At 43.3% G+C, this 22,926-nt stretch overlaps 2 protein-coding genes and 1 long non-coding RNA gene across 12 annotated transcripts; 1 reads left to right on the top strand and 2 right to left on the bottom strand.

Annotated features, from left to right (window-relative positions):
- Positions 1-3,021: 3,021 nt before the first annotated feature.
- LOC119273227 lies at positions 3,022-5,418 on the bottom strand. Its single transcript, XM_037554471.1, has 2 exons — positions 3,920-5,418; positions 3,022-3,636 (listed from the first exon to the last, which is right to left on the bottom strand). The coding sequence occupies exons 1-2, from the start codon at positions 4,437-4,439 to the stop codon at positions 3,491-3,493; spliced, it is 666 nt and encodes a 221-aa protein (XP_037410368.1). The 5' UTR covers positions 4,440-5,418; the 3' UTR covers positions 3,022-3,490.
- A 4,332-nt stretch (positions 5,419-9,750) lies between these two features.
- Positions 9,751-14,336, top strand: LOC119273238. 10 transcript variants are annotated; one of them, XR_005134821.1, is made up of 8 exons: positions 9,751-10,394; positions 10,539-10,613; positions 10,686-10,815; positions 11,417-11,591; positions 11,789-11,903; positions 12,786-12,962; positions 13,589-13,684; positions 13,900-14,336. It is a non-coding gene; the product is annotated as an uncharacterized LOC119273238 (long non-coding RNA). The 10 variants fall into 10 exon arrangements; XR_005134819.1 differs by having other exon boundaries at positions 12,786-13,684; XR_005134828.1 differs by having other exon boundaries at positions 12,786-13,684; positions 14,023-14,336.
- A 1,472-nt stretch (positions 14,337-15,808) lies between these two features.
- On the bottom strand, positions 15,809-19,381 carry LOC119273275. Its single transcript, XM_037554497.1, has 4 exons — positions 18,933-19,381; positions 18,708-18,846; positions 16,301-16,386; positions 15,809-16,111 (listed from the first exon to the last, which is right to left on the bottom strand). The coding sequence occupies exons 1-4, from the start codon at positions 19,191-19,193 to the stop codon at positions 15,989-15,991; spliced, it is 609 nt and encodes a 202-aa protein (XP_037410394.1). The 5' UTR covers positions 19,194-19,381; the 3' UTR covers positions 15,809-15,988.
- Positions 19,382-22,926: the final 3,545 nt, after the last annotated feature.

A 22,926-nucleotide genomic window follows, 5' to 3' on the forward strand; every position in this document is an offset into this window, starting at 1 on the left:
GCGACAAAATCCAACATATCATGTTGTGACAAAGGAATTGCAAGGACCCTTTGTGCATCAACTGGCCAGAACATTTGTGTGACCAAATTTTCGTCCCAATTACTAGTAGCAGGATCAATTAAATCAGATACCCTTGAGATCAAATTACTCCCTCTCGGTGTGATTACTTTTCTATTTGCACAGTTAGGAATCCAAGCATCTTCCCAAATATCAATGTTGTGACCATTTCCAACATGCCAAATATAACCAAGATTTAGACAATTAACCCCTGCCATAATACTTTGCCAAGTAAAAGAAGAACCCTTTTTAGGCCTCTTTTGGTTCATAGGATAGGATTATCGTAGGAATAGGAATCTTGTAGGAAATGAGATGACATGTATCCCAAATCCTATGAGTAAGAATAGAAAATAAGATGTCATTTGGTTGACACCAAAGGAATTTTTCCATTGAGTCTAGGCTCACTTTTATTTTCCTATGAAATGTGGAGGATAGGAACCAATCCTATGTAGGAATAGGAATCCATTCCTATGAACCAAATGGCTCTAAAGGAAAAAATCCTATAAGAATCCTATTCTCTAGAATTCCTATGAAATTCCTACAAACCAAAGGAGGCCTTAAGCTTTGTATTCAATAAATCACCATTTGGGAAATATTTAGCTCTCAACACGGTCGCACATAAGGAGTCTGGATTTTCAATAATACACCACGCTTGTTTTGCCAGCATTGCTAGGTTGAAACAATGAATATCCCGGAATCCCATGCCCCCTTGATTTTTGGGTACACACATTTTCCACCAAGCTATCCAATACATCCGCTTCTGATTATCCTCGTCCCTCACCAGAAATGAGATATCGCATCAGTGATTCCCTTACAATTGTTTTTAGGAATTTTAAAGACGGACATCGCATAGGTGGGGATAGCTTGTATAACAGATTTCAGGAGGATTTCCTTCCCTCCCGCGGATAAAAGTTTCTCTTTGCATCCACTTATCTTCATGATGATATGGTCAATCAGATACTGAAAACAGTCAGATTTATCCATACCCACATTCGCCGGTAACCCCAGATATTTATCATTCAGAGCTTCAGTCATGATATTGAGTGTTGTACATAGTTGCTCCTTGATTTCCACTTTTATATTAGGGCTGAAAAATATACTTGATTTATCCACACTGGTCAATTGCCCCGATGCTTTACAATACGAGTCCAGAATGGTTTTCAAAGCCTCTGCATTGTGAATACTTGCCTTCATTAGGATCAATGAGTCATCTGCAAAAAGAAGATTCGTAATCGGTGGTGCCTCTCTACACACTTTCACACCTTCAATTTTCCCACTTTCCCTTCGCATGTGACAAGAGAGCAGACAGCCCCTCAGTACATAGCAAAAATAAATAAGGCGATAACGGGTCTCCTTGTCGTAAACCTCTGGATGGCTTAAAACTCTCAGTTTCTTCCAAATTAAATCTAACTCGATATTCAACGGTAGAAACACATTGCATGATAAAATTGACCCAACTCTCTTGGAAGCCTAATCTCAACATGATCTCCTTCAGAAAAACCCACTCCACTAGGTCATAAGCTTTATGCATATCAAGTTTGATCGCGCACAATCCTTCCTTTCCATCTCTTTTATTTTTTATTTTGTGAAAACATTCATAAGCCACTAAAACATTATCAGTAATCATTCGTCCAGGTACAAAAGCACTCTGTGTCGGGCTAATAATTTCTGGAAGGAAAACCTTCAATCGAGCGGCCACCATTTTGGATATAATCTTGTACACAACATTACACAGGCTAATTGTTTTAAACTGAGTTGCCTTATCTGGTGAATTAATCTTTGGGATCATCACTATCGCAGTACCATTCCAGCCTTCCGGGATAGTGCATGTATTCGCGGCTTGCGACACTTCTTGGACGAGATCATCCCCCAGCATAGGCCAAAATCTTTTATAAAAAATAGCATGGAGTCTGTCAGGGCCCGGGGCCTTTAAATCTCCTATATCAAAAAGGGCTTTTCGGACATCATCAGCCCTATAAGGCGCCAGGAGGGCATTATTCATCTCATCTGACACTCTTTTCCTAACTAGGGATAGAACTTCCATATTGGGCTGCCCCACTTCAGAGGTAAAAAGGTTTGAGAAATAACTCCTAATATGATTCTTTAATTCCGCTCCTTGTCGCCAAACACCAGTATCATCAAGAAGTTTTTTAATGTTATTCCTTTTCTTCCTGGCCGTTGCGGCATTGTGAAAAAAAGATGTATTACGATCTCCATGCATCAACCAGTTTGCTCTTCCTCTCTGTAGCCAAAAAATTTCCTCTTGATCTAACAAATTCTCGATGAGAACAAGGGCTTCCTTCTGGCGAGAGCGAGATTCCGCATTCATTGATCCCCGCCTCAACTTTTCCAGCTCTTTTTTTAATTTACTTATCCTTCTCTTTGGTCCTTTTAGAGTCTCTCGGTCCCGGGTGTGTAAATCAGCCTGCACTGCCCATGTACGTGCCGCAAGAGACGGATCAACACCCGCTAGTTTGGCCTTTTCCCATGCTGTTCGCACAATTTCTCCCACCGTCTCTTCCTTAAGCCATCTAGCCTCAAATTGCTTCACACAGATTTTTGGGCTATTGAAAATATTCTCACCATAATATTCTGTGTCAAGGATTAAGGGACGATGATCAGAATGCACATGCTCCTCATTGATGATGCCCGGCTTTGGGAACTTATTTGACCATTCGACATTGCATACAACCCTATCAAGTCTCTCCCTAATCTCCCCTCTCCTCCAAGTGAAACAGTCGCCGACATATCCCAGATCATATAACCCACAATCTCCCAAACAATTCTGAAATTCTTGCATCATTGCATTTGGTCTTGGGTTACCTCCATCCTTTTCATGAGAATACATAACTTCATTAAAATCACCAAGAACAACCCACGGATACGAGGCATTAGAATGTAAAGTGCGTAGGTCGGACCAAGATAAATGTTTTTTGTTCCAGGCCGGATGACCATAAAACTGCGTAAAGCACCAATCCACATTATTCTCATTCATAAATATTACATCAATAAAATACGGAGACAAGTAGTTCAATTCAACTTTATTCTCGTTTTGATAATATAATACAAGACCACCAGCCTTACCATCACTCTCTGATAAAAACATGAAATTAAAACCTAATTTACAACATAGCTCGTCAGCCTTTATTTTATTTAAATGCGATTTAGATAGAAAAACTATCTTTGGGTTCACCCGTCCTTGGAGCTCCATGAGCTCATGAACTGCCGTGTGGGAAAGCATACCACGGCAGTTCCATCATAGAATTTTCATTTGGCCCGGCGGACCTCCTCCTCAAAGGCTGCCGATGCGCCAGTTTCTTCCTTCTCTTCACCAACTGACTCCTCTCTCTGTTGCACATACTCCTCCTCCTTCTCTTCTAACTCCTTCGCGACATGTGTCACAACACCATAAACATCCTTCACTCTTTCTACTCTACCAGTACACTCGTTTCGAAGAAACACTCACGGCGCCGTATAGTAAATGCTCATAACTATCCATCTCTTTCTCAAAAGAAAACTCCAAGTCACTTCCTGTGCATGGAGCGTCGTGTATGTGTTCTCTTTTTTTACCTATTACTACCTCCGTCCGGGATTACTAGGCCGTCCGACCAGTTCTCTAGGACCAAGGCGCTCTCGTTTTCTCGGCAAAGCATGCAGCCTTTCTTTGCCTTGCCTCGTGTGCCACCAATGAATAGTCTGCATGCACCGGCGTGTTTCTCTTTCTTGCCTGCATGCCCAATCATCTCGCTGGAGACGTCACAAATCGAGAGAAAAATGCATCAACTTTAATGCACGGGACTAACAATTGCGGACGGGGTAAGCTGGCTCGCCGGACTTCTAATCCCGGACGGAGGTAGTACTATCCTACGAGCATCTTCCGCGCTCTCACTCCTTCCCTTTTTCTCTTTCTTCCCCATCCTCTTTAGCTGGCCCTGCCTATGATTCTTATTAGCACTAAATTTCAACAACACATTTTCATCCGTAGCGTCAACCGCCACCACAGATGCCGAGAGCCTCGCAGCAACAGCCCCCGGCAGGGCCTCCAGCACACCTGGCTGGAACAACAGTTGGTCTTGAAGATTCGTGGCTGTCGAAAAACACTTAACAGCCCCTTGTGCTGCTCCATTTGCAAAGTCGGGCACACCCAGGTTCAGTCCCTCCTGGCCACTAGTGACACCCAAACGGGCTGCATAGACGCTGGGGACCTCCAGCCACTGTTGTGCAGCGCCCTCCGGGGCAGGAGGCCCGCCCGTGAGCCCTTGGCCCTCCTGGTCAGCGGTTTTCTGCCGGTGAACAGCAGCTGGTACAGCAGACTTGGAGGTGCTGAAACCCCCTGGCTGCATCCCCTCCTGACCAAACATCACACCCGATTGGGTGAGCATCAGGGACGCCAGCCCTTGGCCCTCCTGGCCAAGGCCAGTAGATGCCTTCGGCGCTGCAACCCGGCCCTCCTGACCGAGCGCAGCACCGACAAGAGTCGATGAAGGAGCCTCCGACGCCCGGCCCTCCTGGCTGAGCGGGAAACTAGGCTGGGCCGCCTTTGGCACTGCAGCCCGGCCCTCCTGACCGAGCGCAGCACCGATAGGAGTCGATGAAGGAGCCTCCGACGCCCGGCCCTCCTGGCCGAGCTGGAAACTAGGCTGGGCCGCCTTTGGCACTGCAGCCCGGCCCTCCTGACCGAGCGCAGCACCGATAGGAGTCGATGAAGGAGCCTCCGAAGCCCGGCATTTCCTAAACGGCGCCCTCTGCGCCCGTTACTGTTGTATGTGCAATCGGGCGCACACCCACGTTTCGCACCTGGGCCGGCCCGCCTTACTCTTTTCTTCCCTTTTTTGTAAAATGTTTCAAAAACCCGCCTTACTCTTTTCTTCCCTTTTTTGTAAAATGTTTCAAAAATAGTGCAAAGAGGAGATTCGAACCCTCCACCAAACAGGTTCCGTACAATACGTCAACCGCGCTAACCAACAGGGACCGCGTCCATTTTATGATTAATAGCATCTTTTATTGTTCTTCAATTAACTGACGTGATTCTGTTTTTTTTGGCCAGTTTTCTTCTGTTTTTTTCTTTTTTCAATTTCGCGAACTTTTCTCGAGTTCACGAACATTTTTTGTGAATCTTTTTTCAAATCCGATGAACTTTTTCTGAAAATCAATGAACTCCTTTCAAAATGTGATGAACTTTTTTTGAAATCGATCAACTTTTTTCCAAATTGATGAACTTTTTTTTATGAACCTTTTCTGAATTCGTGAACTTTTTTCACCATCGATGAACTTTTTGCAAATCCGATGAACTTTTTTGTCAGAATCAATGAGCTTTTTAAAATTTTGATGAACTTTTTCAAATTCAATGAACTTTTTTTAAAATTCAATGAACTTTTTTCAAATTCAGTGGACTTTTTTCAAATTCAATGAACCTTTTCTTTAAATTTGATGAACTTTTTTCAAATTCAATGAACTTTTTTAAAATTCGATGAACTATTTTCAGTTTTGATGAACTTTTTTCAAATTCGATGAACTATTTTTCAATTTTGTGAACTTTTTTCTATACGGATGAACCTTTTTCCACATCAATGAACTTTTTTCAATCTGCACTATTTATGAGTTCTTTTTCGGAATTTATATTTAAAAAAATCTATACAGCATATATATGTTATCTGCAGTATTGAATGGGTTAAATAGTACAGATTCCTGGTAGCAAACAAAACGTCTTGTCTGGTCTACTGGCTGCCATGGCGGAGTATTACTCTATGGGTGCCGGGTTCGATTCCTCGTGTGCATGGAATTTTTTGTTTGCGTTTGTTTTTCCAGCAAGGGTTAAATAGTACAGATTCCTCGTGGTGGGCCGGCCCGCTAGGCACCGCGCGTGCGCGCCGGTTTACCTCGGCGGCGCTTAAAGCGCCAGTTAGGAGCTCCCCCGAAGCCCGGCCCTCCTGGCCGAGCGGGAAACTAGGCTGGGCCGCCTTTGGCGCTACATTCTCGTCCTTGTCGGATACAGTGAGCACACTCGCCTCCTTAGCCACTCTGACGACGACACCCTCCATAGCCTTTGACTTGTTTTTGTTGTCGGGTGCGATGAACGAAGACTGCTCACCTCTAGGTAAACCTCGTAAAATAACCTCTCTCTTGTGTGACCTTTGACCCTTCCAGTAAGCATCTACACTAAGATTTTCTTGGGTAGATAGCTACACTCTTTTCTTTTGGAATACTACAGAAACGCTCGGAAGTATGACCTATAAGCCCACAACACTCACAATATTGAGGTAGTTTTTCATACTGGACATCATATCTAATTTTCTTGGAGCTTCCTAACGGGGTGAACTCTGTAATGCTCTTGAGCGGCTTGTGCAGCAAGATACCCACACGCACTCGCAAGAATTTTTCAACTATGACATGATTACGGTGCGACACATCCACCACTTCCCCCAACTGATCCCCGAAAGTCGATCCCATACTCTCCGTCTTGAGCTCGAAAGAGACATCACGAACCTGGGCCCGAATGGGCATGACCCCAAGATCGATCTCCGGGTCGCCCCTACCGTCGAACTCGGCGAAGATGATGCCGTCCCAATTATAGTGCCATGGTTGTGCCTTGAGCACAAACCGTCGATCCCCCTCGGAGGAGAAATTGAGGACAAAGCGTCCGTCCTCGCTGGCCACCTCTTGGACGGTTGCCGTACCCTGAAGCCGCCACGCCCCGGAGTTTCGGAGCTCGTCAACGATGGCCCGAGGGTTCATCTAGAAAGGTGCCAAGAAGCGTCCAACTACCAGGAAGCCAAAGACGGCCCTCCTAGCAGCCTCCATGTCGATGACAAGAGGAGGAGCCTCACCCCGGAAGCGTCTCATAGCCAACTTCCCCTTGTGCTCCGCCACCGTACGGCCAAGAAGGGGGTCGTCCCCCCTGGCCGTCACACGAGTCCTCACCACCGCCGCCGATTCCATCTCTTCTCCAGTACTCACCACCCCCTGTGTATCTCTCTCCCCACAAACCCCCTTAGCAGCACTCTTGTTCTCCATGGGACACGCTATCTGAACAAAGGAGAGAAGACCCGAGCCCCTCTCTGCTACTGCTTCCTGTGAAGAACAAAGGCACGACCTCCTAAGGAAGAAATAGCCCTCTTCCATGTCTATTGCTAAGGTAATTACGAAATTGAAGCACACAATTATAAGCAAATAACTATGATTTGTCCGTTTCCAAATCCACTCCCCACTAACTTCTCTCTGGTAACTGAAAAAATGGCGAGAAACAGCCCCCCGATTTTCATCCAGCCCCTGAATCGCGCCCCTCAACTGAAACAACGTTAAATCCTAGAAATTCGGGATCCTCCCATAACCAGTAGAGATCAACACCGAATCCTCTTTCTTTCCTATCTCCTTTTCCTTTTTAATTCTATCCCTAAATTCTACAGATGGCAGAATCACCTCTCCTGGACAGAAGGGATCCGACAATCCTCTTCCATAATTAGAAGCAGGCTCACCTGAGGATCCGCCCAAGATTTCCTCCGCCCTCTTCTTCAATCTTCCCAGGCAGCTCTTCCGGTCCGCGGCAGTCCGCAGGATTTGCTTCGATCTCGCCTTAATTTCTCTCCACTCCTCCGCGCTGAAGATGCCTCCGATTCGGCCCACCCCCGCACCCTCTCCTCCCTCCTCCTCCGCAGATAGCGCCGGCAACCCCGCCGCCATTCACTCCCTCTGGGACTCCGTCGCCGCCAGAACGCCTAGGCGCTCGCGGGAGCTCTCTCTCTTTTTCTCTAGGGCTTAAGTCGTGTTGGTTGTTTCGCCACCCGAACCGCCGCGATTTGGACCTAGTCATCTTTGTTGAACCGTTCACGGACCTCCTATGATTGACTATATCTCTGCACCTTTCTTTCTGCCATCCGGCCACGCGATCTCAAAGGTAATTTTTCTCATCCTTTCCTTGTAGATGTAGTTCGGCGGCTCATATAATTGCGAAGATGACAAATAATTGGCATTGTGTGTAAATGGTCCGATGATGGAGCTAACATTTTTTCATGATTCATCACAGGATGCGAGCTACGAGTCTGACAGTGAAATGATGGACAACGAAGAAGACAAAGTAATAATGATAGTTGCGGAATACTCCCTCCGTTTCTAAATACTTGTCTTTCTAGGCATTTCAATAAGTGACTACATACGAAGCAAAATGAGTGAATCTACACTCTAAAACATGTCTACATACATCCGTATGTAGTAGTCATTTGAAATGTCTAGAAAGACAAATATTTAGAAACAGAGGGAGTAGATAGCAACAACAGAAAGGAAAAGAAAGCGTCCAAAATCATAGGTTGGTCATGCAACATTCAGCCGGAACAGATACGTCAGCCACGAGCGTCTCATGTATGACTACTTTGTTGGGTTGTACCTTCCCACCTTATATGTTTGGGCAATGCTCCCGCATGAACAAAGGTTGTTATGTTGAATTGGCCACAACATGCATGCGCTGAACCTTTGTTTTAACGACGGAGAAATGTCACCAGTCTCCTAGGGTTTTCCTCTTTTCAGAAGGTGGTTGTGACACTTCGGATGCTTGCATATGGCTCTCCTGCATATTCATGGGATGATCCTCTTCGAATGGCTGAAGATACAATCATTAAGTACACTAAAGTGTCTGCTGAAACTATGATGCATGTTTATGGACCGGGGTATCTGCGAGCACCCTATGTCGAGGACATGGCCATGCTTCTAGCGATGCATTAGGCAAAAGGTTAGCCTGAGATTTTTAGGGAGTGTCGGCTGTATGCACTGGAATTGAAAGAATTTACATGTAGCTTGGCATGCCCAATCCGCCAGGCATTGCAAGGATCCAACCATAATTTTCGATGTTGTTGCCTCCAAAGATCTTTGGATATGACACTGCTACTTTAGATTGCATGGATCACACAACGACATCGATGTCTTACAGATATCCCATCTGTTTGCAAGACTAGCTTGTGGTACTTTTCCACCTTGCAACTTCACGTCGAATGACCATTGTTATAACCAAGACTACTATCTAGCCGATGGCATATATCCATCTTTTGGTCAACATTCGTGAAGACAATTTTTAGTTTTGAGAGCAGTAAACATAAGCATTTTGCGAAGATGCAAGAATCTCATATTGAAGACATTGAGACGGCATTTGGAGTATTGCAATCAAGGCTTACAATTATTTGGGCACCAACTCGTTTCTGTAACAAGGATGCCTTGGCAAATACCACGACACTTACGTGAGCCTACATAACATGATCATAGAGGATGAGAGGGATATGCGAGGCTCAATTTACTATGAAGATATCGTGACAATCGGCAGGCATCGCACACGCACAAAACACATTCAAGCATTTGTTGATGCATACCAAAAGATTGAACACCGGGCTTCCCATCATGAGCTTAAGAACGATCTCATTGAGCATCATTAACAGCTGGCTGAGAGATATTGTGTTTAAATTACTTTAATATTCATTTATTTGTACCTGAACAATTTATTTGATCGGATTATTTGCTGAGTTAAATCATTTCTTGTATTCAGATTAACGGTTCGTAATAATATTTGTTGAATTATGCTCATTGTTTGATTCAAATTGTTGTAAATCTAACTTATAAAGGATGAAGGGGTAGGTAGTCACAACGAAGGCCTCGAGCGCACGGTACCACGCGAGGGAAAAAGCCCACCGCACCGCGCCGCGCTTGGGGGTGCAGCGCACCACGCGAGCGAAAAAACCACCGCACCACGCTCGTCGCGTGATAAAAGGTGAGCGGGCAGCAGACCTAGCCCACCCCGCGACCCTCGTTCCTCATGCGCCGCCGCCGCCGCCCCCCGCCCGCGATGGAGAAAGTGAGAGGAAAGAGGAGAGGGAGGTGAGGCAGCAGACAGGAGAGGGTCACCGGCTGCTGTCGGCCTGCGCCGGCGAGGTCGGGCGCGACCTGGCGGTTGGTGGCGGCTCGATCCGCTCCTGGATCGGGAGAGGAGGAAGGGAGGTGGGGGGCCGGCCGTCTCTGTGCCTCCTCGACGCCGAGCTGCGGCTGCTCCGTGTGTGCGCGCTCTCTCTCTCTCTCTCTCTCTCTCTCTCTCTCTCTCTCCGGGCTCGCCGGGTCGCCGCCCCTCACGCCGCGCTGGCTAGGGGCGAGAAGGCGGAGGCAGGAGCGGCTGCTTCGGGCCCCGATCTGGGGAGGGTACGAGGCAGGGAAGGACGCCGTCCCTTTCATTCTCTCTCTGATTCGTCCTCTTCCCTCTTTCCATCCCTCCTGCTCGCCAGCGGTTCCTCCTCCCCTGCCTCCTCACGTCGCCCTCAAGTCCGAGGCAACGAGTTTGCTTCCTCTGCTCCGTTCATGTCATTGAGGTTTGTTCTTCTTCCATCCTCTTCTTTCCTATTCATGTCTTGTTGATTTTATTTTGCTTATAACAATGATTCTCCATAGATTGTCCTATACTCAGCAGAAAACTTAGATCCCTTCTTCACTGGTTTCTTCTTCCTTCTCTGTAGCTTTTTCCTTGGGCATAGCACCACATTTGCGGCAGCACACCGGAGTCAATTTGGTTGACTAGCAATAGAGCAAAGGTGAGGTAATTCATAATCTGACAATTAATTGCTTACATTTTCCTATCTTCAAGGGGCTGCTCTTTGATTCAGAGTAAAATCAGGTCTTCACCTATGGAGGAGGTAGATACTGACGGAGTGCATATGACCAGGTGTCCTCCAGGTTCTGCATCATCAGTGTGTACCTCTAGATTCTGCATCATTAGTGAGCAACTTACCTAAGGTTAGTTTTCTTTGTACTTCCAGCCCACTCTGCTCCCATTTCCCTCTCATATTCACATTAATCAGGGGCTGCTATCTGTGCAATCATGATGGTTTCTTTATATGTGATACATAGAAAATGTATATTGTGGTTTCCATTCTGGTTTACCTGGGTGGTGCATTGAGCTTATTTCTCTTGGGTTCTTTCTAGAGTATGAAGGTGTTGTTAGCTAGCACCATTTGGAGAAAGTACATCATGTCTTGGATCTGAAGTGAAGCGTGTTCTTATATAATTCTTTGAGAAAAAAGGTGTTTATTAAGACTAACAAGAATCTCCAAGCATTTTTAGAATTGCATTCTTCTTTAGAGATGGTATTCTTTTTCAATAGTTCTCTGACTCATCTGATTGGGGTTTGGGTATACCAGTGTTGAGTAATGTATTCATTATGAATTGTTAATCCGGTTAACTGATGGAAATATTGGTGTCAATACACATAGTCAGTCTAAGCTAGATTTAGTTTCCCTATAGTTGTTACAGAGTTAATTCATGGTCTATAGCTTGTTGTTCCTTCTTGAATAAGTTACTGCGTTGTGCTTGAATGCAATTGTCTTGATTTTGACAGCAACCGAGCCCAATCAACAATTGGTAGAAGTAGTTATGAGATGAGGCAGAGGAGAGCAGAGAGGACCGGAGAAGGAGTTGCAGACCTCGCCAACAAGGCCGTGACCCTACATCACTAAAAAAATGCGCCGTATTTGTTTCTCATGCTTTACCATGGCATGTTCTTATTAGTTCAGGTTAGTTTCTAGCTGCCACTTTGTTTTACTAATTTCAGGTTGCTTCTCCATGAGTTTGTGTGTAGTTCCTTCTGCCCTGGAGCACCTTTGCTCATTAACTGCTCATTAACCATGTAGATTGCTTATCTTTTGTTCCCTTCACGTCATTTGCTTGCACAAGATTCGTTGCTGTAAAAGAATTGCAATTATTTTTGCAGGTTGGTCTCTCCGGTTCTTTTCGCCAATGGCTTGATGTACGCACTGGCAACCTCTTACTGGAAGGATTCGGCATGCCTCTGTTCGAGAGATGGGATATGAAGAAATGGCGTTCTGGTATGTTATATCATTTGAAGCAATGACACGTTATTTTGGTTCATATTTCTTTACAGGTTGTTGTATGCAGAGTTTATGAGGTTGCACTGCACCATCAAACTATGCTCCATGTTAAGCAACATCCAGAACTGCCATTATATATTTAATGTAGTAGGTTGATGCAACTTTGTAACCAGTCATGGATTTAAAATAGGCTTTCTACCTCTTTATTTTGGTCGGCATGTTTTGGCACGTGTTTTTGTCATTGATCTGCTATATATTAATTACATTTGAGTAGACTATTGACTGAGAAAGCGTGAAGATGTTGTGTTTTGATTTATGAGGACTAATAGATAGTTTTCCCTCGGGTTTATTTATTTTCTCTCCGCACTTTTAATTCTACATAAAAGTACATTCTATTGTTATTTGTTTACTAATGCAATATATGTACCCTTATTTGTCTCAACTTTATCAATTTTAGTTTGTGTTTTCTGTGGCGCAGAACACAGTTAAAGGCAGTGCTGTGTCAAAGATGCGTGCCAAATAATTATTAATTAAGCTGATTGAAATATCAAACTTTGGGTGCAGTCTTCTTGGTCCTGTATATATGACTGGCTGATACAAAATCTGGACAGTTCTGTCATGACTTTTATCTTCACATCTTCCTTTCATGAATTTACTAACGCTTTTTTTTACTTGATCTTATGTGCAGCTACGTTTATTCAGGTTATAGGGCCTCTATAGGAAACACAATAATCTGAATTCCTAAGTAAATATAACAGCTCCAGTGTGTTTTTCTTGCTTAAATTTGCCATCCTGAATTCCTAAGTATTTATAACAACTCAAGTGTATCCATATATGACATTAGATTTTCTTCTTACTTGGATCTTTTGCCATGTAAAGTAGGTTGTCTTCATGTCGCTGTTGTGCTACTGCTAGGCATGAACAGAATGGCCTCCTCTTATTGCGAACCACACTGATGTTGGCTTCTGATTTCTGCTGTAATGGATTATTTACTATGGACAAATATGGCAATATTCATTTGGAGCACCGTTTCTTGAGGATATGTCTCTTCTACAGGTATGACATTATCATTGGAACGTATACTATGTCTATTTGATATATCTATGACTATATCCTTCCAAAGAATATTTATTTTTGTATTATATACTTTTTTTTCGAAAAGGGGGAGATCCCCGGCCTCTGCATCAGAACGATGCATACATGATATCGGTACTTTTTATAACTGATCCATGTTCTTGGAATACTTTATTTTATTTCATTAATAAGCAAGGGTGGATGGTGGCTTGCAGTGTGCTTGTACTAAAAAAGGTGTTCTGCCATCCCATGAATTCTAGCACAGCTTGAAGCGGCCAAGTCAAGGAGGACCTATAAAATTATTTGATCGTCTCTCGCTCTCTCTCTCTCTCTATATATATATATATGTTGTCTGGTGCATGTATGGCTGAGAATAGGGAGAGAGAGCAAGTTTAATTTTCCTTGGGCATTCAAATTCTTATTTTGCTTTTCTCAGATTTTTGGCTGGGTGTTTAAACATACTTGCACACACTGGTTTCAGATTTCAGTGTAAACTACAAATAGGGGAAAAATATAGTGATTTTTCCAAATTAGAAATAGGGAGAAGGGAAACTATTGATTATTGTGTGCATGTATAACTAATTGGATTACTGGTTGAACGAGTGCAGACTTGAGAAAGAAGAGATAGGGCCAATAAAATTAGGTGGGAGGTATGCTGATGGGTTCATTTTAGCATTACTAATCGACCGCTTGGCATCCTGAAGGTATGATGCATATTGCCTTGCTCTGATTTGCTTATTTGAATGTGTTTGTGTACATCAAAGTTCATTTTGTTATTTTTGCTCTTTGAGGGATATAGGAGGAGAGATATCTATTGTTGAAATTTGATGATAAAAATATAGCCATTATTGTTACAAGCATTATTGTTCCAGTTTTTTTTTAGTTATTGATTATGCCATTTTTCTTTCTGCCTTTGTAGCTGAAAGATTAGCGAGACTGACTAAATTCTAAACATGTTCCATGTGAGAGAAATAGCATGTTGATTTCATCTTGAAATAATCATAGTTGAGGGATGAGGTTCGTAACCGAGGGTCATGTGCAGAGCTGGAGGAAGAAGTTGCGAGGCTTGAAACTCTGTGAAGGGCTCAGGGGCAGCAGTGAGGACAATGCCTCTTTAGTTGTAATTGTGATACTCTTGATGTGCAATTAAACACTCATGTGATACTCCTTATGCTAAAATGTTGGTTGTTAGTACAGAGGTGGTGACATTATTTGGTTCTCTGGTATTAATTTCATGATTTGTGGTTAATACATGATGTAATACAATCCACATTGTATTATATTTCCAGTTACATCTTTTACTTACTCACTACTAACATTCTTTCTAATTTGCTTCTTGCGCCATTGGCGCAACCGGGTCATCTAGTAGGATAGAAAGAATGTATGGCCCAATAATATGTGGGCCTACTTGCTAGGCAAATATAAAAGCCGTATTTTGTCTCAAAAAAAATACAAAACCTGTATTATGACGACTCTATGTTTGGCACAATCTTTAAAACACTATGACGACTCCATAACAATTGCTCTTATATGAAACATAAGTGAGTTAAGCACACGCAGCCAAACAGCCATTTTGCCTCAGTCACCTAAATATCGTTTTTTCCTTTGTCGCTTAAGGCTGGTCATAGTGGGGAGTAACTTAGACTAGTAACATGCTTATGTTACTAGTCTATGTTACTACCTTCATAGTGGAGAGTAATATATATGTGATGTCATGCAAGCCATCATTTATTAAGATGTAGACTCATTTTGCCTTGGGATGTGTTATGTTACAGTAACATATTATGTTACTTCAACCATCTCTCTCCTCATTAAATACATGTCATGTAAGTAAATTTTTCTTGAGATGTGTTATGTTACTTGCTAAGTTACTTTCACTATGACCAGCCTAAACGACGCCTAGAGGTTAGCTCGTAGATTGCTCATGCATTGGTCAGAATTAGCAAGAAAGGTCATTGAGCCATTGACATGATACAGAATTGGCAACCAATTAAACATAGACAACTTTTTATCATGACCAAAAAGTTCGTAGGTTAAATACTGCTACCATCCGAACACACCCATACAACCCTTAGGAGATTGCATTTTGATTTGTTTTGGGCTTTGCTCTCGAAAAGAAAAAAGAGATTAAGATAGAGCTTGTCTTTGGCTTTTCGAAAGAAAGCTTGATTCTGAGAACATCACACAGATAATAAACATAGCGGAATTTCGAGAAGTACAACTCGAGAGCCTTGCATCTGCTTCTTGTGAAGCAAAGTGACCTCACAAACTTCTCGATTTTGCCCGCTTTATCTCTCCTTTGCAACTCTCACTCCTACATGGATCCAGCATGTAGGACATGGCGATCATTAGAAATTCACGAATCAGAAATGCACGTTTCTTACTTGGCCTTTGTGCACAATATATATAGACCAATAAGGTGGGACATGAAGTATGTGAGCTCGAGCCCACATGCTCTTGGATGAACAATAAAATTTGAAAAAATAGTAAAAAATCCAAAAAAAATCAAGAAACATTGATGATTTTTCTACGCGCATGCAAATTTTCATGATGAAATCACATTTATGCAGGTGCTGGCAAAAATAACAAAATCGATACTTTAAAAAGAAGTGTTTTTGGAAGCATTTTGGAGCATCGATATTTTTTTGCTGAGACATCCACAAACGTGATTCCATCACGAAAATTTCCACGCGTGTAGAAAAATAATCAATGTTTCTTGACAAAAAAATCAGATTTTTTTTGAATATTTTTATTATTTTTTGGATTTTAATGTTCATCTCCGGGAGCATGTGAGCTCGAGCTCACAATAGCACTTTGGAATAAGGCGCTCAACAAGAAACCTTGGTATCTTAGTATCCAGGTAAATGCAAGCCCTGCAAACATAATCTCCCATTCAATACCTTCGATAATCAACTATATTTCCTTACATACATCTGATCGATCCAGAACTTCACATACTAATGTTTCGCAAGGTAAAGTACACATGAAAAATCAAAGCGGATCAGTGTCTACTGAAGCTTCTTGGATCTTGGAACCGAAGACGACAACTCTTTACTGGATGATCTGATGATGAAAAGAACTGTTTCCATCAGCATGCCACCCACCACTCCTAAGATGCCTCCAGCAGCATTCTGAAATATAATACCAAGGCCGCACTTGTTATATTTAGATGTTTTACTACGTAAAGCAGCCTTCTGCACCATAGTAGTGCCTTGCAGGATGGGTCAAATGCAGTATGAGTAAAGCCACACCGCTAGCACAAAAATTACCCTACGGAGTTCCATAATGGAAGAACAAGCAACTAGGTACTCTTGACTTACCATGACAGGACTGTTGCTGAACAGAGCTTTGAAAGTAGCAAACCCCACCAAATAACCCGTGAACATTATGACCACAACATGCAGACCTGAAATTGGGGAAACATCCCATCAACAAATGAAACATAACATTAACCCCTTGCAGTCTAAGCTCAGGAGTAAACATCATAGTGCGCTAAGGAGAATAAGATACTTCTAACTACTAAAACATAGTCGGGCATTGCTCACTCGAAAATCCCAAAACTTGGATCAAATTTCATGTATAAAGGGTAACATCCTGGTCCTACCAACCGGGAAGGGAACAGATGAAATCTCAATATTTCATTGTGCTTGCAAAGATTGAGTAGAAGGTACTCGCTCTGTAAAGAAATATAAGAGTGTTTAGATCACTAAAGTAGTGATCTAAACACTCCTATATTTCTTTAGAGGGAGTACTAGGCGGTAAAATATCGATCTCACAATAAAATAGCAATCTCACAAATGTAATCCTACAATTACAGATTGCATACATGTATGTATGCAAGCTGAGTCCACCAATGCAGCTATTATCTTTCCCGTGCAAAGTACTGCAAGTTTACTTTGCAAGTGTTGAACAGAAGATAAGCAAGACCATTTGTTTTGATGCAAGTATACCGGATGCTGGTTATAATCTTTCGAACATGTTACAGCTTGGCTCATTTTGGTTTGAGGTTTCACCAATTGAACCAAAGAAGGACACAGTGAATTAATATTGGAACTACTTTTTATGTCTGATGATGGAGCACTCCAAGAGTGCAAGCAAACAAATAGTCTTTTTAGTCTAAATTAGGCTTATGTGATCAACGTGGCTGGATAGATTAATTAGTTTCCTAATTAAAGAGTACTACTTAGAATAGAAGTTCTGTTAGCAACCTCAGCTTTTAAGTCGGTTAGATTTTTTTTGGCCCTTGCACCTGGTGTGAGTCGGAGATAAAAAAGGGTCGTCAGTCTTGTCCCAGGAGATCAGTTTTTGGAGTTTTGAGTTGAGTTGAATAAACTACCAGAAAACGCTTCACATTGGGAGGCACCAAGGATGTGTTCTTGTAAATCCTAGGGATTCGTTGCTACTGTGCATGCGTCTGATCTTGTATCAGTGTCGGTGCAAGTCTTCTCCTTCGGCTTCTTACTTTCGTTTGATCTGAAGGTTTGTTCTTCTAGGTCTATTTTTCCTGCGACTATTGCTGCCGTTGTTCGTTGTTGTTTTGCATGTACCGTGAAAGGTCAGGACATCTACACGCACAATTTAGTGTCACGCTATTTTGTGCTACATCACAAGCCAAGCCATGGGCAATTGAAGTGTTGAATAATAAGCCATCAGTTTATCCTTTGTGTAGCAGCTAGCACCTCCTATTTAGTGAAACAAATTGTATGCTTACTGGCGCTGATAAGAACTGTCGTCTGCTAAGCTTTTGCATTCGCCTCTAAGCCATGATACACTGTTCATTTGTTTGATAACTGGCTTGGCTCGTTCAATTAGCAAAGAATGAGAAAGGGCTGGTTATGGTTGGAACTGCAGCAATCCTATGATCTATCTAGAAAACGTATAATGATGCATGTAATTGAATGAGAAAGGGCTGGTTATGGTTGGAACTGCAGCAATCCTATGATCTATCTAGAAAACGTATAATGATGCATGTAATTAGTACTCCCTCCATCCCAAAATAAGTGTCTCAAGCTTAGTACAACTTTGTACTAGAGTTAGTACAAAGTTGAGACACTTATTTTGGGACGGAGGGAGTACTAGAAAAAAATAGGCCTTGGCTATCGGCATGATCTATTTTGCAGGGCAAGGAACCCAAGAGGAGCTCAAGTTGGGAGCCAGGCTGTTCAAGCAGGTGGTGAATGAAGTGTCCTGTGCCATGCGAGGATGAAGAACGATGATCCCATGGCTGAAATGGGATGGAGGGTGAACAGTGATGAAGAAATCTGAAGGCTGCGATTTCTCCTATGTGTTTTGGAGGAATCCAGTAAAACTGTGTAGGTTTTGTTCTGTTAAGCCAATGACTCTGTGAGCTATCTTTGAAGATAAGCTTCCTGTTGTTTGGAACCTGTTCTGGGGTCTCAGCCCCTGTCGTTGCTACTCCCTCCGTTCCTAAATATAAGTCTTTTTAGAGATTCCAATATGGACTACATACTTCCGTGCTGATGCAACAATATGGAATTATATTTAGGAACGGAGGGAGTAGTTCTGAATTTCTGATGCTTGCTAACACTAGTGATTCATCTAAGTTTTATTCCCACATGGAAACCTATTTGCATTGTCTCAGTTCTAAAAATTGTGCATCATATTGTTGCATTGGCAATCAGGCTTATATATGAGGGCTCAGTTTTGTTTCCAAACCAAACAATGCACATCCAGTTTAGGAGAAAGCATGAATATGAGTATTCGTACCGAATCCTAGCTGATCCTTGTAAGAGGAGAAGGGTTCGGTGTTGTCCTCCTTAGGCGCGACATCCTTGACGAGCTCGGCGTACTCCTTCCTCTCCTGCATCTCCCGGAGCTTCTCCAGCCTCGCCTTGAGCTCATCGCTCTGCACGGGCACAGCCAAATCAAAAACTTATATCTGGCTAAACCTCACCAACTCGGACCACGGGTGTCGCCGTGGCTGCAACTCACCTTCTCGCGGGGCTTGGGACTGGACAGCACGAATTGAGCGCCTTGCAAGAGCTGTCTGAGAGGTGGGCGGCCGCGGGAGCAGTCGGCGCACCAGATGGCGCGGATGGAGCGGTAGGGGACGGCCCGCTCAGAAGAGAGGGCGGAGGCCAGACCCCGGAGGTCGTCGGAGAGGTCGGGGGAGCCGGCGGCGGAGGAGAGGAAAGAGCGGATGGGATCGGTGGCGGTGACAACGAGTCCCGGCGTAGCGGTGCCGGCTGACATGGCTGCTGCTTCAGATTTGGGATGAGACCATACGGCGATGAGCAGGGGTGACGACGGCGGTGAGATCTGATGGGCGGACGGGAGAATTCAGGGATGCCGGCGAGGTGGTATGTGGGAGCGGCGCGATTACGATGGTCGTGTCGACGTCGGTCGTCGCGGCTCACGGGCACCCTCTGTTTGCACGACCCAAATCTGTTTTTTTTAATCATCTCCTCATTTATTCACCCCATTGTTAGATTCACGTTACCCCGTCGGATCATTTTTCCTGTGCGATCCTGGCCGTCCGTTCTCGGGCTGGTTTGCTGTAAGCAAACAGATCATCGCCCGATCGCCTTGGCCTTTGGATAAATTTTCAATTGCAACGTTCTCAAAAAAAAATCAATTGCAACTAATTGTAAATTTGATGCCCCCACCAGGGCATTTTCGTCATTTCATTTGTTGGCGTATAAAAGGAAGCCGCTCTAGTTGCGGAGACCTAGTTGCGTGCATTCTCCCGCACTCACGACCCTCTCCTCTTCCCGGCCATGGCTCCCCACCCTCTTCCGCCGCCATCTCTACCTTCCACCCTCCGGCCGCCAGCTCTGCCTCCTCCCTTCCCGTCACAACCCAAATTTCTCCTAAAATTTGGTTGTGAAATTAGAAGCATATGCATCCATGATTTCCTTGCATATTTGGCTTTTGAGGCTAACAAGGACAACATTTGAATTCAAACTACCATTTGAATTTAATTAGAAGCCATGGAGGCCTCACCCTAAAAATGATTTTCAGAAAAACTTGCATCTAGGGTTATGTTTTGCCCTATTTATTTTGAGTGGACCAGGGTTTGAAAATAGTATAATTTGTGCAATTAAACTATAAGTAAAATTCTGGAGATAATAAATAAAACACAAAAAGAAATAAAAACAACTTTGCAAATGGGCACATTAGTTAATTTGGCAAATTGCAATTTGTGAGAAACCCTTGGGGAAATGTTCATCTAGTCACGAATATTGCCGGGGTAATTAGAAACACTTTCTCTTTTGAAGAAAATTCAAATTCAGATTTGAAAAATGACAACAGAAGGCAGAAACAGAAAATGGAAAAGAAAAGAAGGCCCAACCAACTAGTCAACTAGGCCGTGTGCGCCCACTCTCTCTCTCTCTCTCTCTCTCTCTCTCTCTCTCTCTCTCTCTCTCTTCTCTCACCGACGCGCGGGCACCATGCGTCAGCTCTCTCCCTAACCTCCCACAACTGATGCCGAACCCCGGCCGAACCCGAGCACGAACCCGAGCACGCCCGCGCCCATGATCTCCCACTCGCGCACTCCGGCCGCCCCGAGCCTAGCAGCCATGTCAAATAAATAGCTCTCCCCTCACTCTCTCAAACCCCTTCGCTCTCACTCGCCTTTCCCGGCAGGCTGCTCTGTCGCGAGCTCGCCATTGCCGCACTGACTGCAACCCTAACCACTAAATTCCGGCCACTGTAGCCACCCCCGAGGCCAGCCACCATCACCGTATCCACCACACTCCAGCGAGTCCTCTGGACATCTTTGACGCGAGGTTTGCCGCCTGGAACACCACCTTCATCGGAGACCGGTGAGCTCCGCCATCCATTTGGATGTGCATCTTGTCCATCTTGATCGTCGTGATCATGTGCATCTTCCTGACCCATCCATTCATCCTCAGGCACACGGGAACGACCACCGGGTCCAAACCCGAAGCTTCTTGATGTTGTCTGCAACTCCGGAAGCCCCGCACCATCGACTCCGTCCACCCCAGCGCCAACTAGGACCACCGGGAGCCCTGTCGTCGCCGTCCGCGTCCGTCCGACCACCTCGCCACCGTCGAGGAGCACCGGAACGCTGAGTTCGTCCACACCCGAGCTGTGCTCAAGTTTTTCGGTGAACTTCGATGACCTAGTTGTTGGGCAACATAGTAGGAAACAAAAAATTCGCCCTTGCGCACACCCAAGATCAATATGAAGATGCATAATGGGTTGGGATCACGATCGTTACCGTCACCGAGTTGCAACGATGAAGAACGTGTTGGTGTAGATTATACTTGGAGTCCCTCAAACCGTCGATGGATGATCCCACGAACGGCCCATGAACAGTCCCTCGAACTGAAGACCAAAAGCACGACATTTCTACTTGGTTGCAAGCATGCAACCTTCACGACCCGGCAACGCTTCGCTGTCCGGAGCTAATCGTCCAGAACATTTGTTTTAATCTTGTTACAATTTAAGCCAGAGATTCAGTAATCTTAATAAGTTGTATTATCCTCTCACTTACTCCTTTAACGAGCTAAGATTTTCTTGAAAAATATTTATTTTCTGACAAACTTTTTGTCCTTTGATTTTTGTGAGAGGAACACAAAACCTGCAATCAAGCATTGGTCTGAAATATTCTATAACTCTTTATAGTTTTATCAGACATTTAGATGGTACATCTATTTAGTGAATATTATGTTGTTTCATCTATAAATACGCAAAAAAATAAGAGCAGATCGATAATAATAATTCCACAATTATTCAATTGCTTGCTAAACTTATGGCTTAGATATATTTCTTCATGAAAGAAGAACCCTTTTATCTTCCCTCATAATGATATTATATCTTTATCCTGAATTTCTTTGAACTATTTCAAATATTCTAGTCCTTATGTTTTATCAAGTAAATAATATTTACTCATAACATTGATGGAGTATAAATATTCACCACACCTATATTCATCGGACTTTATACATCTCAATGTATTCAGTCAGTTTAAAATATTTTTATACTTCATCTCTATGAAGATCCGATGTAACAAAGCAGTGCCACACACAACTAGTTTATTTAGTCTTTTCAAGATGTTTAGCTTTAATGTTATAGATCTCAAAATTCAAGATTCATCATGAATAAACCATCACAAAATAGAGGTTTAATCAAAAACATATTCTTATAATAATCCAAACAATTATTGTTTAAAACTTATAAGAATATCCATGACATAATCCATTGGATAATGTATTACATAACTCCAAATCAAAATAACTATTATTTCAAGTCTAAGATAAATCTTGAAGATAAACTAAAGGGATAACTCTGATGGTCTCCGAGTAGCGACCCATCACCATTCTCGATTTATATCACGACTTTATTTCTTCTCTCCTTGTGAGCTCTTTGTAGTCCCTACATCGGTTTTGCAAAATGGGAGCAACCGGTTAGTATCAAATACTCATGACATACAGAATTTTACAAGTAGTATAACATTAACTTTTTATAACGATTATACCTTTACTGAAAGAACCATTCTTCTTATCTGCCAAATATTTCTTGCAGTTATGCTTCCAGTGTTCCTTCTGCTTGTAGTAGAAACATTCAGGCTCTTTAGAGGCTCTGCCCTTGTTCTTCTTTTAAGACTCGGTCTTACTGGCTTCTGTAGATTTCTTATTATTGGACTTGCCCTTCTTCCTGAAACTGGTGGTCTTATTGACCATCAACTATGTTTGTTCTTCTGCATTTCAGTTTCCGCGGTTTTGAGCATAGCAAACAGCTCGTTTGCACTTTTCTCCATCCCATTCATGTTGTAATTCATGATGAAACCATCATAAGATAGACAAAGTGAAGCAAGCAAAATATCTGTACCGAGTATCGGAGGAATTCCAAATTCTAGAGAAGCCAGTCTATCAACATAGCCAGCAAGCTTTACTATATGCTCACTCATTTAGGAACCCTCTTTCATATTGCATTCAATCAAGGCCTTCATTAATTT

Source organism: Triticum dicoccoides, chromosome 1A (assembly GCF_002162155.2).
Source record: "Triticum dicoccoides isolate Atlit2015 ecotype Zavitan chromosome 1A, WEW_v2.0, whole genome shotgun sequence".
NCBI lineage: Eukaryota > Viridiplantae > Streptophyta > Magnoliopsida > Poales > Poaceae > Triticum > Triticum dicoccoides.